This window comes from Panthera tigris, chromosome A2 (assembly GCF_018350195.1).
Source record: "Panthera tigris isolate Pti1 chromosome A2, P.tigris_Pti1_mat1.1, whole genome shotgun sequence".
In the NCBI taxonomy this organism is placed as follows: domain Eukaryota; kingdom Metazoa; phylum Chordata; class Mammalia; order Carnivora; family Felidae; genus Panthera; species Panthera tigris.
The window spans coordinates 63,141,718-63,157,938 of NC_056661.1; the positions used below are offsets into that span (position 1 = coordinate 63,141,718).

The window sequence follows — 16,221 nt, forward strand, 5'->3', positions numbered from 1 at the left end:
GGAGTGGTGCTGGCCTGGGCGCTTCTTTGCAAAGTGTAAAGGAAATGAGTGTTAAGAAGGGAATGTGCACTGACCGAGTTTAAAACATGAGCTTATCCTACACCCCAGTGTTTCTAAGTCAAAATTGTCTAAGGGAGTGAACTTCCTGAAGTTCAGGGGCCCCACATCTTCCAGACACTTTTTTGGGGTAGAATGGCTTTTTTTTTAAAAAAAGATTTTGTTTTTTTAAGTCCTTTCTACCCACAATGTGGGGCTTGAATTCACAACCCCGTGATCAAGGCTCACACGCTCCACTGACTGAGCCAGCCAAGCACTTGGGGTACAGTCTTTTTTTAAAAAATGTTTTTAGAGTTTATTTATTTTTGAGAGAGACAGAGAGAGAGAGAGAGAGAGAGAGAGAGAATATGAGTGGGGAAGGGGCAGAGAGGGAGACACAGAATCCTAAGTAGGCTCCAGGCTCTGAGCTGTCAGCACAGAGCCCGACGCGGGGCTCGAACTCACAAACCTCGAGATCATGACCTGAGCTGAAGTCGGATGTTCAGCCATTGAAACACCCAGGCGCCCCACTTGGGGTAAGTCTTAAACACGGTGTTCGTGTAGTGAGCATAGTGAGGCCTTTTGGAGAGTTCCCCATGCCAGACTTTGCTCACAGACACATGGAGTCACGGGCGGTGATAAAGCCGCTCATCTCCCCGTTCAGAGCGAAGTGTTAGTTCCCGTTCCCTCCTAGAAGCTGGGAAGCTTCTTCCTGTCTTCTCCTTTCCTCTCTCCCGTCCCTGTGGTGCAGCTGACACCGGCCACAAGTGTAGCTGTGGGCTCGTTGGGTGAGAGAAGATGCCACACAGTGGACACTTTGCAATGAGCCGTGTCTTTCCGTCGACCACCTGCGTGTGCTGATTGTGGCTAGGGAGGGGTCAGTCCAGTTAAAAAATGACCAAGAAAGTACACTGTGTGTGTTATCACAATTATTACTACACCTCTCTCTGTTACAAAATTGTTTTGATATTTTGAGAGACAAAATTCAGAGATGGGCCAGCCACCTGTGGATCCACAGCTAATGCCCCCTCCCCGCCCCTGCAGGTGTCCCAGCATACAGATGCATGTGGTTCTGGCGTGGCCGGAGGCCACGGCTCCCTGTGGACGCCACGCTGCGGAAGTTTATCATTTTAGTCTAGAGTGAACTCCAAGATGGGCAGACTCTGAAATGTCCCCTCACTTTGCACCCTTCAGTTGTGCCTTCTAGAAGCTGGGAGCATCGCCCACACCTCCTCAAAGGGCCGTTGAGGGGACTCAGGGGCAGAGTTCTCGCGCTTAGCCAGCGTGCCCTATGCCCCTTAACTTCCTGATTAGTGGTTTTCAGTGCTCTCCCCCTCATCACTGGTTGTCACCAAGGGAAAGAAGACGCGTGCCCTTCCTGTGACCCTGACGAGCTGTTGTGTTGTGCCCGCAGCATGGAGAGCATCCGTCAGTGTGGCGTCGCCCTCTGCGTCGTGCTGGGCTTCTCCATCCTGTCGGCGTCCATCGGTAGCTCCGTGGTGAGGGACAGGGTGACCGGAGCCAAGAGGCTGCAGCACATAAGTGGCCTCGGCTACAGGACGTACTGGCTCGCTAACTTCCTGTATGACATGGTAGGAACTGGGAACGGCGTGCTGCGTGCCTGTATGCCAGGGCTGTGTGCGTGTGCGTGTGTTAGGAGACCCCCGCTGCAGACTGTCCACAGAAGAACGGGTCATTGCGTTGGTAAGAACGGTTCAGGTCCAGTGTCCGTCTGTCATCCGGGGCGGATGGCTTCCTGAGAAAGAGGACCAACCAGCCGCACACGGGAGCTCTGGGAACTCACGGACCTGCCCTCGAATGCAGAGTCTCCTACCCGGAAGATGAGATCATAATCCTCTGTGATGTGCTCTTTTCAAGGGGCTGGAAGGGGAGGTGATAAAAAGCATTAGAACTGACCCACCGTCCACATGCACGTGACCCCCACCCCCCACCCCGACCACAGCCTGATGTGTTCTCCAGGTGTTCCGCCCTCCAGGTCACTGTCTTCCGTCCGGAGGACAGCACTGGTGCCCTTTGTCCCCCAGGCCTGCAGGCATTTATCTGGATTCAAGGTCCTCCTCGTAGGAAAGCAATAGCTTGTCCTCGTGACCGCAGCTTTCCCGGGGGAGGAGGAGTAGGCGTCCCGGGAGAGAAGAGCGTGCGAGGTGGGGGCGGGTGTCTCCCGGACCCCAGCAGTCCTTCTCCCCCTTTCTGCAGCCCTTACCTGATTATCTCCTTGTCCCTGCCGCTCAGTGTGTTTCTGCCCTGCGATGCCTGCCTTGGGGCTCAAGGGCAGGGAGGAGGGCTTTCTTCCTGGGTGACTGTGCCCCATCTTCTTCCGATTGTTTCCTGCCTGTTACATGGATTAAATCGCTCATTTAGTGGGTAGTTAGGGGTCCTCACCGGGGCAGGGAGTGTCCCTGGTGCTGGGGATAAAGCCGTGACCAAGGCAGAGAAGTTCTCCGCCCCCCTGGAGACTGTATTCTCACCAGGGGAAGCAGGAAACAAACAGACCGACACACAAGATCCGGGTGGCTTGGGACTAGAGTTATTGAGAGGGTGACTTAGATCAGGAGGCTGGGAAAGGACTCTTCGGGGGGACAGCGTGGGAGCTGAGCTCAGAGGGAGGAGGCAGCCCGGTGGATGGTGTGAGAAAAGGCTCTGGGAGGGGCTCCAGGAGGAGAGCAGCAGGCGTGTGGCCCTTCCTGGGCCACTCTGATCAGTGTGGGGGCCCCCGGGAGGGGTCTGTAAGGTGGCCTCTGCCTTACTGTCCTCGAGTCCAGGTGTGGGAAGAAACCACGTGTCCTGGAAGGTGTCTGGGTTCCCGGACCCGTCCCGAGGGGGGCAGAGGGCAGTGGCTGCAGTAGTTTCCAGCAGACCCCCGACGGGCGGTCTGTCTGTCCAGGTGCTGGAGCCTGAAGTCTGAGGTCCAGGCGTGGTCGGGCCAGCTCCTCCCAAGGCGTCTGTCCCGGGCGCGTGGGTGGTGCTCCCTCCCCGTGTCCTACGTGGTCATCCCTCCATGTGTCCTGTTCTTATAAGGACACCAGTCATGTCGGATCAGGGTGTCTGCAGGGACCTCCTGTACCTTCATTGCCCCTTTCGAGGCACGTCTTTGGATACAGTCCCTTCCGGAGGTCCCAGGGCTTCAGCATATGTGTGGGGGGTGGGGACACAGTCCTGCCAGGACTGTGACTCCTGGGGGCGAACCCCACTTTACAGACCGGTCGAGACGCCACCCCCTTTTTCTTGTTTCCCCAGATCTTTTACCTGGTTTCCGTGGGCCTGTGCGTCACCGTCATTGTCGCCTTCCGGCTGACGGCGTTCACGTTCCGCAAGAACTTGGCAGCCACGGCCCTCCTGCTGGGGCTTTTCGGGTATGTGACGAGAGACGCGGCTGCAGAATTACGGTTTGTTTTCTGGAAGAGAAAGCCCCCTGGGATGGCTTGCAACCCGCTGTCGGCTTCATGATTTTCTCTCTTTTCAAGCAATTACGGTGCTTCTGGTGGGGACGCACGGCAGAGGGACTGGAGCAGGGGGAGGAGCACCCCGTGGACGGCCCGGCTGGGACGGGGGTGGCGTGGGCTGTCGCCGCACGGCCCCCCAGCCGTCGGCCACGCTCGGGCGGTTGGAAGTGGATTCTCGGTTACTCTCGTTCTGACATTCATCTGGAGCTCAGACACAGAATCCACTTAGCTCCAAAATTGCCTTTCACAGGAGCGTCTCCCACGAAGCCTCCCGTCTGGCACGTTTTTCCCTCTCCCGCGACGTTAGCGGTCTGGAAATGTGCTGTCTACCTATATTACTTTTCTCAGAGGAAAAGCAGCAAAAGCGGAAAAGTCACTTGACAGATTTCTTATTTTCTTTTTAAACTTTATTCATTTTGAGAGAGAGAGAGCATGTGCAGGGGGAGGGGCAGAGAGAGAGGAAGAGAGAGAGAACCCCAAGCAGGCTCTGTGCTGTCAACACAGAGCCCCACGCGGGCCTCGATCCCATGAGCCGTGAGACCACGACCTGAGCCGAAACTGCGAGCCGGACGCTTAACCGACTGAGCCACCCAGGCGCCCCCGGAGCGTTCCTTTTTATCTTTATCCAGGATCTTTGCTAGGGCTCCCCAAATTATACCCGCCTAGTATCAAGAATATCTAATTATGTCTCTTCTTACACGTTGGGCATGTGTCTAGATCCGGGCTGAGCATGTGAGAGATCCTTGCTGAGAGCAGGGAAAGTGATGAACACGCTAATTCATTATAATTCGAGCCTAATGATTTGTGAAGACAACGCATTCTGCTTTATTTCCGCCTAAGATGACAAGTAAAATGAGTTTACACACATCACAGTCGGGCCCAAAGCATTTATTTGGGGACGGAGTTCATCGTCAACAAGGATATGTCATTGTTAGCTGACTAGGATGGATGGATAGCTGGCTGGGAGAGAGAGAGAGAGAGACAGACAGGACAGACAGACAGACCTTTCTGGGAAGATTGATATGGCCACTAACTCTGTGGCCTTGGGAGGAGTAATTAATCACTCCCTCTACACCTTGTCTTCTTCAGTGTAGAGCTTCAATTCTGTGCCGGGAAGAGTAGACAGTTGATAGAAAGCTCACAGTGGGTGGCAAGAGGCCCCAGTTAATGAATTTTGGGCCCATTGTCCCAGCGAGAACCGTGCTAGTATTGGGAGGCAGTTTCGTTGTCAGGGGTAAAAGTGCTGACGGAACCTCCTGTTTGCTGTAGTCCGTGGGAAATTCGGGTTCCTGGATATAAAAGCTTAGTACGGGGATTCCCGCTTCTCTGGGGATGGTCTGATTTCAGTGCAGCGATCCTGTTGAGCGGGTGGTGTCGTCGTGGGTCCTGACGGTGTGGTTAAACAGACCTCGCTGTACCTTACTTTCGAGCTTCAGGAAGGCGGAGCTCGTGGGGTTTAAGGTAACAGACAAGATCAAACGGTTAGAAATTCCTGAGAAACGTGGAGGAGTGGTCGCGGAGCTTGTTTCTCTCGTGAGTGCCTTTGCCAGCCTGGGAGGAGCCCTGACCAGTCACCGCATGTGCGGCCACAGCATTTTCCTGGGAACTGGGGGACGCTCCCAGGTCCTTGCCACACATCCCGGGCCAGCCGGGGTGCTGCCACTCGGGTGAAGGATCCAGGACTCGGACAGGACCTTTACTCTGTAAAGGTAGCAGGCGGGGTCGGAGGCCAGGGGACCCCGGGGGAGAAGGACTCCGGGGAGGCTGGCTGGGATCTTGAGGCAACATCCCCGGGGCCGCAGGTTTCCTTGTCATTTACACGGGGTTCTTTCTTTGCCAGGACCCAGGTTGGGCAGGGGTGTCCGCTCACCCCTGTCCAGGGAGGGAGGTGTGGAAAGCTCGAGCTGGGAGTCGGGAAGGCTGGGCCCCAGAGTGCCCTGCGGCCTGAGGACGTGGCAGGTGTTAAAAGGGGCTTGGAATTACGTGGGGTTTGGAATCTGAAGAAATTAGGGGTCAGGTATGTACACAGAGTCTCAAAGAGACACAGAAGAAAATACCCAGTGACAATTGTCTTGTTTTCTTCCTTCCGGCTCTGTCTAGCCAGGAAAACGTGGTATTTAAGCTGGAGGGTGAGAATTAGCAGCAAAACGAGGCAAGGAATGCCAGAAAGGGAATCTAGTATCTGTGAACAGTGGAAACTGTAAGAACATATTTGGTGCATGTTCCGCGCTAATGGATTATGAAGACAGGCCACGGGGGCCTGTTCCACGTCTTGGAAAATTCACGTGGTGTGGACGAGAGGCTGGCTTTCCCAGGGAGGAAAACCCCATAAATTCCACAGTAAGCGTGAGCAGCAGACCCCTGCCCAGCAAATGCTAAAGCCATTAAAATGATATAATATTGTATTTAATAAAAGAGTAGAGATTGGCACAAGCCTCTGTAGATTTCACCAAAAGATAAATTAGGCTCTAGAAGCCTATTTAACTTCTAAAAAATTTTTTTTAATGTTGATTTATTTTTGAGAAAGAGAGAGACAGAGTGTGAGTCAGGGAGGGGCAGCGAGAGAGGGAAACACAGAATCCGAAGCAGGCTCCAGGCTCTGAGCTGTCAGCACAGAATCCAACATGGGGCTCGAACCCATAGACAGTGAGATCATGACCTGAGCTGAAGTCAGACACTTAACCGACTGAGCCACCCTGGCGCCTGGTCCCTCACGTTCTGATGGGGGCTCTGGGCTTCCCGGTGGGATCTCGAGGCAGCCATGTTCCTGGATTGTGCTCCTGAGGATGACACATTGGCCGAGTGCGATATACATAATCCTGCTGCACCTTGTGCCGGCCGCGTCCCGTCAGATGCCCCATGAGGTGTTGCTACCCCAACGCCCCCAAACCCCAGTCGCACATTTGACAGAGAGACTTGGCTGGATGCCGTGTCCTATGAGGAGCAAGAAGGGCCTGGCCTTTTGTTGCAGAGGCGTGAGAGGACCGACGTGTTCACCTTCAGCTGCTTAGAGAGCTGTCCTGTGGAAAAGGAACGTGACTTGTCACAGTTGCAGAATCTGGCCTTTGGATCAGGAGTTTATTTAAAGAGATTTTCGGTTCACTCATAAGAGGGAATTTTATAGCAGTTATTTACAGCTGCCCCGAGATTTCACTCACAGATTGTTAATAACACTTACATTTCCATTATAAAAATCATTTTGGGGGCGCCCGGGTGGCTCAGTTGGTTGAGTAACCGACTCTTGATTTCGGCTCAGGTCATGGTCCTTGGGTTGTGAGATCGAGCCCCGTGTTGGGGCTTATACGCTGAGCACAGAGCCTACTTCAGATTCTGTGTCTTCCTCTCTGTCTGCTGCTGCCCCGCACTCGCTTGCTCTCTCTCAAAAATAAACTTAAAAAATTTTTTTTAAATAAAATAAAATGAGAAAACACCAAACTTCTAAAAACCACAGTCCTCTGAAACCTCACATCATCAAAAATATTGTCAAGAGGGGGGCGCCTGGGTGGGTCGGTAGGTTAAGTGTCCGACTTTAGCTCAGGTCATGATCTCACGGTCCGTGAGTTCGAGCCCTGCGTTAGGCTCTGTGCTGACCATTCAGAGCCTGGAACCTGTTTCAGATTCTGTGTCTCCCTGTCTCTCTGCCCCTCCCCTGTTCATGCTCTGTCTCCCTCTGTCTCAAAAATAAATAAACGTTAAAAAAAAATTAAAAATTAAAAAAAATATTGTCAAGAGAAAGCTTGACCGGGGCGCCTGGGTGGCTCAGTCAGTTAAGCATCTAACTCTTGATTTCAGGTCAGGTCATGATCTCACAGTCGTGGGATTGAGCCCCACGTCAGGCTGTGCGCTGACAGTGTGGAGCCTGCTTGGGATTCTCTCTCTCTCTCTCTCTCTCTCTCTCTCTCTCTCTCTCTCTCTCTCCCCTCTCCCTCTGTCCCTCCCCCACCCACGCTCTCTTTCTCTCTAAAAAAAATTAAAAAAAGAAAAAAAACCCCACATTGGATACTATTGTTTCATGTGCTTGTCAAGGCAGGTGCCTGAGGGAGCACAGCACTTGAGCTATGCACCCAGAAGGGACGGTCAGGGTGTTGTGGTGTCGTGGGAACGGGCTGTTTGATTTCTGTCTCTGCTGCTTTACTTCGTAGGTAGGTGTTGACAGTTCAAAGCACCAAGGGGTCCTGACCTACCTCTTGGGTAGCTAATTTAATTTAATTATTTACTCATAATTTGATTCCTTGGCACGGCAGCTGTTTAAGAACACTTGCTTAAAAGCGTTCACTTGCACTTTGCACATTCTGGAATAATTTCCATCGTTGCCCAAATTCTGAGGCAGATTTTCATGGTGAGAAGCTGCTGGAACTGTGTATGACTTTATGTATGCTATTATATTTATTATAGTTTCTGGGATATGAGGATGGGTCCTTTGACCCAAGGGCTCATTCTGATGCCACGGATTCCTATGGAAAAGGAATTAATAGCCCCCTCGGTGGGTGGGGCCTGGCTCTCACCATTTGGGGGTCTTAGACTCTCCAGAGCTACTTAACAGATTAAGGAAACCCCGGGCATTCAGAAGGCACTTGAGTATTTCAGGCGAAGTCCCTAAATCACGCTAAGGAAATGGTGACACATTTGCCTCAAGCGTGTAAAGAGCACGTGGGGACGTGGGAGAAAGGTTGGGTTTATTTTATCATTATTTTTTAAATTATTTTTTTCTAATATTTATTTATTTTTGAGAGAGAGAGAGAGAGAGAGAGAGCGCGAGCAGGGGAGGGGCAGAGAGAGAGGGAGACACAGAATCCAAAGCAGGCTCCAGGCTCTGAGCTGTCAGCACAGAGCCTGACGTGGGGCTCGAACTCACGAACCATGGGATCATGACCTGAGTCGAAGTCAGACGCCCAACCGACTGAGCCACCCAGGCGCCCCTAAACAGGAACCATTTGTGCTTTACTGGTGAGGATCGGAGCAAAGAAGCAAGACCCAGGCTCGCCCCTTTGAGGGAGGGGCGTGGGGACGTCCGCAGACTTCCTCCAGGTCGGGGAGTCCTAGGTGCAGGTGCACGTGCGGCCCAGGGGTTGACCCTACCCAGTGTTGCTGCCGTTATACCCAGTGCTCCCTGGAGCCTCGCAAGTGAGCTGTGTGTTCAGGGGGATTTGTTGTCAAAACCGTAATGTGTCTCTGTTCACTGAGTGAGAAGCCACCAGGCCAACCAAAGTCTATGCTTCCGTCTTGTCACGGGAAAACACACATGATTTTTCCCTTTATTCCTTAGATATGCGACTCTCCCATGGATGTATCTGATGTCCAGAATCTTCTCCAGCTCGGACGTGGCGTTCATCTCCTACGTGTCCCTGAACTTCATCTTTGGGCTCTGCACCTTGCTGATGACCATCATGCCCAGGCTGCTGGCCATCATCTCCAAAGCTCAGGTCAGTGGGCGCCAGCTTCACCGCCCGGGGCACCCCGAGGACACGCGTGTTGGCTCCTGCCCCTGCCGTTGGTTTTCCAGCTGGAAGGAAAGGACGACGTGCCAGTGTGCACTGTCTTTAACCACCGGGAAGAGAGACCGACCCTGATTAACCCAAACCCGTGCGCCATTAGGAGACCCATGCTCAGGCCTGGCAAGAACTGACCCAAAACACACAGTTTCTGCTGCTGCGTTAGCGAGGGCAGGCCCATGTTCACCGCCATGTCTCTGTTTGTTGATGAATTATTGATAGGCGCTTGCAAGGGCGAATGAAGGCATGAAACGTGTCCTGTCCAAAAGTGTCAGGAATAGGGGTCAGGTGCTCCTCTCTGGGCGGTCACATGCTTGCTATGCATGAAACGTGTCCCATCCAAGTGTGTCAGGAATAGGGGTCAGGCGCTCCTCTCTGGGCGGTCACATGCTTGCTATGCATGAAACGTGTCCCATCCAAGTGTGTCAGGAATAGGGGTCAGGCGCTCCTCTCTGGGCGGTCACATGCTTGCTATGCATGAAACGTGTCCCATCCAAGTGTGTCAGGAATAGGGGTCAGGCGCTCCTCTCTGGGCGGTCACATGCTTGCTATGGGTTGGGAACACTGCCGTGACTCACCATGCTCTGCGACCGCAGGAGGGCTGGACCAGGGTGTGGATCTGCCCCCTTCCCTGTGAGCCCCGGAACATCCCTGGTTTGGTCACTTTCCGAGTGTGCCCTGAGAAGGGCCTCCATTTCCCCCTGTGTGACAGTGAGAGGATGTGTCTCGAAGCCTCTCTCCCCCAGGCGCTCACATTAGTGAGTCACTTTTTGGGTCCCATCCATCCGTCAAGCTGGATCTGGTGGTGTCCCGGTCATGCACCTGCAGCCCGTCTCCTCCCCCTGAGCCGGCCTGGGTCTTGTCTGCTTTACCCCGCCTCGGTCTCCCCTGCACTTCCCCTGGGGACCGATGTCAGTTGGCACTTAGTTGTGTCGTTTTCTTCCCTGCTTTCCGCTCCCAGCATCCTCCACCGTCCCTTCCGACTCCCTGCTGTCTGCCTGGACTCAGATTCCTTAGGCGTCCGGGTGTGTGATTGACCGGTGGGCTGAGAAGTTGGTCCAGAAAGGGCTCACCCTCCAGTGCTGCTGGCCTGTCTCAAGCGAGTCGGGGACGGATGCCTGCCTCATCGGGGCAGGCTCACGTCCTCGGGCCTGGGCTTGTGGAGACCCTCGATGTTCCAGGGGTGGCTAACACTGTCTCCTGGTGTTCTGCCCCACGTTGGCGTGGAAGCACCAAGTACGGAAACAGTCGCTATGCATTCGATGGAGGAAACGATCTGTTTGGGGCAGTTTTGCAGATCAGGTGTTGATGCTGATCTGTACTAATGTGTAGCCTTTGTGTACAAAACCCTAATACAACGATCGGGCTTTAGCTAGAGGAAGACACTGAAGGTAGAGGAAATAGTACACACCTTCCCTCCCAGCCCACCAGCTGTCTTCCAGGACCCGGGCCTCGCAGGGGTCCTCGGGAGCTGTCAGGTGGGAAAGAAAGTGGACTCGGGAGACACTCCTGCTGATGGGAAGGGTGAACCCTAGGGGACAGGATCACAGGAAGAAAGGGGAGGAGGCGAGATCATCTGGACCCAGAGAGGAAACGAGTCGGGAGCCTTTGTGTCCGTGACCTTCCAGCACAGAGGTCAGCTCCGGTTACAAACAGCATCGCTGATCTGGAGAGAGATCAGTGCACAACAGGTTGTTTGCAGGACAGTGGGCCACGCTCGATCGTTAACAAATAGTAAGAGAGATCTTATTGTGTTGCCAAGGTCGTTCGTTCCCTTTGTGCTCTATTTGGATATTATTTACTTAAGAAAACCAACATCATAAAGGGGTGATTTCAAATACTCACTTGTAAGCGTCAGAGCAATACATATGTTCTTATAGAATCAATCAGAGCTCACTGGGTTCTCAGATCGTCCTTACGAGGCAGTGAACCAGGTTGTATTAACCATCGTGCCTCTAAACTGTGATGTTAATCGGGGTGTTGTAATTTTTACCAAATCACAGTTTTTAAGCTGATTTTTTTTTTAAATTTTAAATGGGTTTTCAGTTTTGAGAGAGAGAGGGAGAGAGTGAAGGAGGGACAGAGAGACAGGGAAACACAGAATCCGAAGCAGGCTCCAGGCTCCGAGCTGTCAGCACAGAGACCAACACGGGGCTCAAACTCACCAACTGTGAGATCATGACCTGAGCCGAAGTCGGACCCTTAACTGACCGAGCCCCCCAGGTGCCCCGAGCTGACCTCTATAGAAAATGCCTTTTGAGTCTAACTCACGATCTCAAACAGCTTCCTTTCCCGCTGGGGAGAATCTCTGTGTTTCAGGGGAGGGAGGTCAGCGGAGGAAAAACTCAAGAGTTTCAGTAACTTATTTCTTTGCACACTCCATCAGTTTGCAGTTACTTTAAATAAGACACGTATGGATTGTTATTCCCTGAATTTGGGCAGCTGTCTCTCGTCGTATATGTGGCTTATCTGTCAGTTCAGTTCAGTGTCTGTGCACCACCAACAGCTTTGTTCTTGTTGGCACAACTGTGAATTCCTTAAGGCAGATGTGAAGTCCTCATCGTTAATGTGTGGCTTCCCTGGGGCTCCTGGGGGGCTCAGCAGGTTGAGCGTCCGACTTCGACTCAGGTCATGATCTTACGGTTGGTGAGTTCGAGTCCCATGTCAGGCTCTGTGCTGACAATGCAGTGACTCTCTTTCTCTCCCTCTCTCCCTGTCCCTCTGTCTCTCTCTCAAAATAAATAAATAAACTTTTTTTTTTTTAAATATGAGGCTTCCTTAGTTACCAGTTCCTGAGTCAGAAACTGTAGTATTCTACTGTTTCTACATTTTAACCAGTGAGAGAAAATCCTTTCATGTGGTACATTGTTTGATTCAGGGACACAGTTTTATGAAAACTGGGATTAAAAAGTCCCAGTAGGACTGGTTGAAATCTATAAGGAGTGGTAGGAAGTCAAGACAAGAGCTAAGGGACAAGTAGATGAAGCTTTCATGACTTTCCCATGTCTGTATGCAAAAGACAATAAGCCCTAATGAAACAATTCATGCCCCTTTCTTGAATTTTCTGTTGCTCCCAAATGACGTAATTTAAAAAATATTTTTTTAATCTTTATTAATTTTTTGACAGATAGAGACGGAGCATGAGTAGGGGAGGGGCAGAGAGAGGGAGACACAGGATCCGAAGAGGCTCCAGGCTCCGAGCTGTCAGCACAGAGCCCGACGCAGGGCTCGAACTCACGAACCGCGAGATCATGACCAGAGCCGAAGTCAGATAATCAACCGACTGAGCCACTCAGGCCCCCCACCAAATCACATTATTTAAGACTACATTTATACAAGTCCGGCTGTCAGTTTTCATTATAAGGGAAAACTGGACATTGTCCAGCATGAAATAGACAATTGATGATTTTGTAAACTTTAATGGTGATACGGTATGCCCCCTGCTGTGTATTATAGTGTATATAGTATGATGACTTTGCACCCTTATAAAATATTACTGTTCAGATCAGTTTTTGAATTTGACCACAAAGAGACAGTGACATTGAACCCATAATTCTTGAGTCTTAATTCTTGATTGTGTTTCCATAGTTTTGTCTGGCAGGAAGTTAATGTGGTCTTCCTGGGTTATGTGCTTAGCTACCCCCCGTCTTTAAAAGTCAGCTGAAAAGACCACTTTGCAGTGAATTTTCTCAAGGCTACATTCCTTGGTGGAGAGATTTTATGCTTCGGGCCAGAAAGATCAGGGTCAAATCCTGGGCCTACCACAATGTGGCTTAAACACATTCATCAGCCCCTTGAGCGTGTTTCCTCAGTGGTAACTGGGTCTACCAGTCAGGACTTTGTACGTTTATGGAGGGAATGGACTGCAGTGATGTTCCATCAAGCTTCCAGTATGTGGTACTTACCAGGAAGTCCTAATGGACGATGATCAACACTCTGACAATTCTAACCTCATTATGGAATAGAGCTCACATTCATAAGACACCACACGGTAAGAAAAATAGTAAATTTTATGGCAGATACATACATTTATATGTATACATTTAAAAAAAAATTTTTAATGTTTATTTTTGAGAGACAGAGACAGAGCGTGAGCGGGGGAGGGGCAGAGAGAGAGGGAGACACAGAATCGGAAGCAGGCTCCAGGCTCTGAGCTGTCAGCACAGGACTCGATGCGGGGGCTCGAACCCACGAACCACAAGATGACCTGAGCTGAAGTCGGCCGCTTAACCGACTGAGCCACCCAGGCGCCCCCATATGTATACATTTAATTTGAAAATGGTATTGTTCAAGTATGCAGCCTGTCCTATGTTGTTTTTTCTTTTCTTTGCAATCATCCATGTGATGTTTCCTTCTGTTCTCTTATTCATCCTTGTCCTTGAAACAACACTTAAGAAAGACAACTATATGTATATATTAGAGTTTTTACTTATTTATTTTGAGAGAGACAGAGACAACACGAGTCGGGGAGGGGCAGAGAGAGGGAGAGAGAGAATCCTAAGCAGGCTCCGCACTGTCAGCACAGAGCCCGATGAGGGGCTCGAACCCACGAACTGTGAGATCATGACCTGAGCCGAAACCTAGAGTCAGACGCTTAACTGACTGAGCCACCCAGACACCCTGACAACTACATATGTTTAACATTTACTGACGCTAAGTTTGAAGGGGGCATTTTACGTGTGATTAACATGTTCCCAGCGACAACTCCCAGTATTATCCACCCTTTTAAACACTCATGTTGCCTGTGACTAAGAGTGTCACTTATAACATTTGCCACAGGCCGGGTGGCAAATATTTACTTCTCACCATTCTGGAGACTGGGCGTCAGAGATCAAGCTGCCTGTAGAATCAGGTCTTGGTTAGGACCCACTTCCTGCCTTGCAGACGACCTCCTCCAGCCGCATCCCCGCACAGCAGAGACGGGAAATGCTGGTGTCTCTTCCTCTTCCTACGAGGGCACTGATCCCATTGTGGGGGCTCTGTTTTCATGACCTCGTCCAACCTGAATCACCTCCCTAAGGTCCAGCCTCGTAATACCGTCACGCTGGGGATCAGGGCTGGAACCATGCATGCACTTGAGGGGCACAAACATTCAGTCCATAACCTTTCACCATGGGCCCCGCAAGTCCATGTCTGTCTCACAGGAAACGTACATCCATGCCATCGTAGCAGCCCAGAGTCTTCACTTACTCTAGCTTCAGCTCAGAAGTCTTCTCCGAGGTCTCCCCTAAATTAGGTGGGGGCAAGACTTCATGATGCATCGTCAGACGGACTTCCTCTCCACCCATGAGCCTGTGAAGCAGACAAATTATGTATTTCCAAAGTACATCTGAGGTACAGGCTTAGGATAGACCTGCCTATTCCAGAAGGATAACTCGGAAGGAGGAAGCAGGTTTGGGCTCCCACGCACGTCCACCCCTGGGCAATGCAATACCATTAGACCTGAGGCTTGAGGATCATTCTCTCTGGTTCCGTGGCTGCCCGCGCGTGTCGCTGAGTGGCTGGGGCAAGGGGGACCTGGCACATGGGACGGCCAGGGAGACACGGAGGGTTTCAAGAGCTGTCAGTCTCATGTCTCTTTCTTTCTCTACACAGAGTCTGCAGAACATCTATGACGTCCTCAAGTGGGTTTTCGCCGTATTTCCTCAGTTCTGCCTGGGGCAGGGGCTGATCGAACTCTGCTACAACCAGATCAAGTACGACCTGACCCACAGCTTCGGCGTCGATTCCTACGTGAGCCCCTTTGAGATGAACTTCCTGGGCTGGACCTTCGTGCAGTTGGCCTCACAAGGCACCGTGCTTCTCATCCTGAGGGTTCTGCTGCACTGGGACCTTCTGCAGCGGCCGCGGTACGTCCCGCAGGGCTCAGCCTGGGAGGGCACCGACCTTTGACCGAAGAGGGAAAGAGAGCCCCATCCTGGAGATTGCAAGACAAGAAAATGCGTCCCGTCAGTGCTACACGAAGTTATAATGAGTGAAGATTGTGATTTTTTTGTCGGGGTTTTTTTCCTCTTCTTTCCTTCTTCTCTTTTTTAATTTTTTTTAATTTTCTTTTTTTATTTTTTTAAGATTTACATCCAAATTAGTTAGCATCTAGTGCAACGATGATTCCAGCAGTAGATTCCTTAATGCCCCTTGCCCATTTAGCCCAGCTCCCCTCCCACAATCCCTCCAGTAACCCTCAGTTTGTTCTCCATATGAGTCTCTTCGGTTTTGTCTCCCTTCCTGTTTTTATATTATTTTCGTTTCCCTTCCCTTATGTTCATCTCTTTTGTCTCCTATGGGTACAGTCATATGATATTTGTCTTTCTCTGACTGACTCATTTCACTTAGCATAATACCCTCCAGTTCCATCCACGTAGTTGCAAATGGCAAGATTTCATTCTTTTTGATTGTCGAGTAATACTCCATTGTGTGTGTGTATATATATACGTATGTGTATATATGTGTATATATATATATATACACATACGTATATATACGTATATATATACGTATCTATATACATATATATATATATATATATGTATATATATATATACCACGTCTTCTTTATCCATTCATCCATCGATGGCCATTTGGGCTCTTTCCATACTTTGGCTATTGTTGATAGTGCTGCTATAAACATGGGGGTGCATGTGTCCCTTCGAAACAGCACACCTATATCCCGTGGATAAATGCCTAGTGGTACAATTGCTGGGTCGTAGGGTAGTTCTATTTTTAGTTTTTTGAGGAACCTCCATACTGTTTTCTAGAGTGGCTGCACCAGCTTGCATTGCCATCTTCTTTTCTTTTTTGATCGCTGTGAGTCACCAACCCTAGGAAGGAGAACGTCAAAAGATAAAACACCAACCTGTGAGGGGATCGTTCCAATGGTTTCATTTTCCCCTATGGAAAGCGCTCAATTTCCCAACATGTTGGGTGAATTTCGTTGGTACCATAACAACTCATTAAAAAAAATTTTTTTTTTACTGTTGATTTATTTTTGAGAGAGAGACAGAGAGTGGGGATAGGGGCAGAGAGAGAGGGAGACACAGACTCTGAAGCGGGTTCCAGGCTCCGAGCTGTCAGCACAGAGCCCGACGCGGGGCTCGAACTCACCATGAGCTCATGACCTGAACTGAAGTTGGACGCATAGCCGACTGAGCCACTCAGGCACCCCTAATAGTTCTTAAATTTACATATACCCCATATATGAACCCATAATAATATAGAACTTATGTTTATGT

General features: G+C 50.7%; 1 protein-coding gene across 1 annotated transcript in view; it reads left to right on the forward strand.

Annotated features, from left to right (window-relative positions):
• Positions 1-16,221, forward strand: part of ABCA13 (ATP binding cassette subfamily A member 13) — a 366,745-nt gene that overhangs the window by 258,957 nt on the left and 91,567 nt on the right. Inside the window, exons 49-52 of the mRNA XM_042977198.1 lie at positions 1,451-1,628; positions 3,295-3,410; positions 8,767-8,923; positions 14,588-14,841. Of these exons, the coding sequence (XP_042833132.1) occupies positions 1,451-1,628; positions 3,295-3,410; positions 8,767-8,923; positions 14,588-14,841 (705 nt within the window). The remainder of the gene's footprint in view (positions 1-1,450; positions 1,629-3,294; positions 3,411-8,766; positions 8,924-14,587; positions 14,842-16,221) is intronic.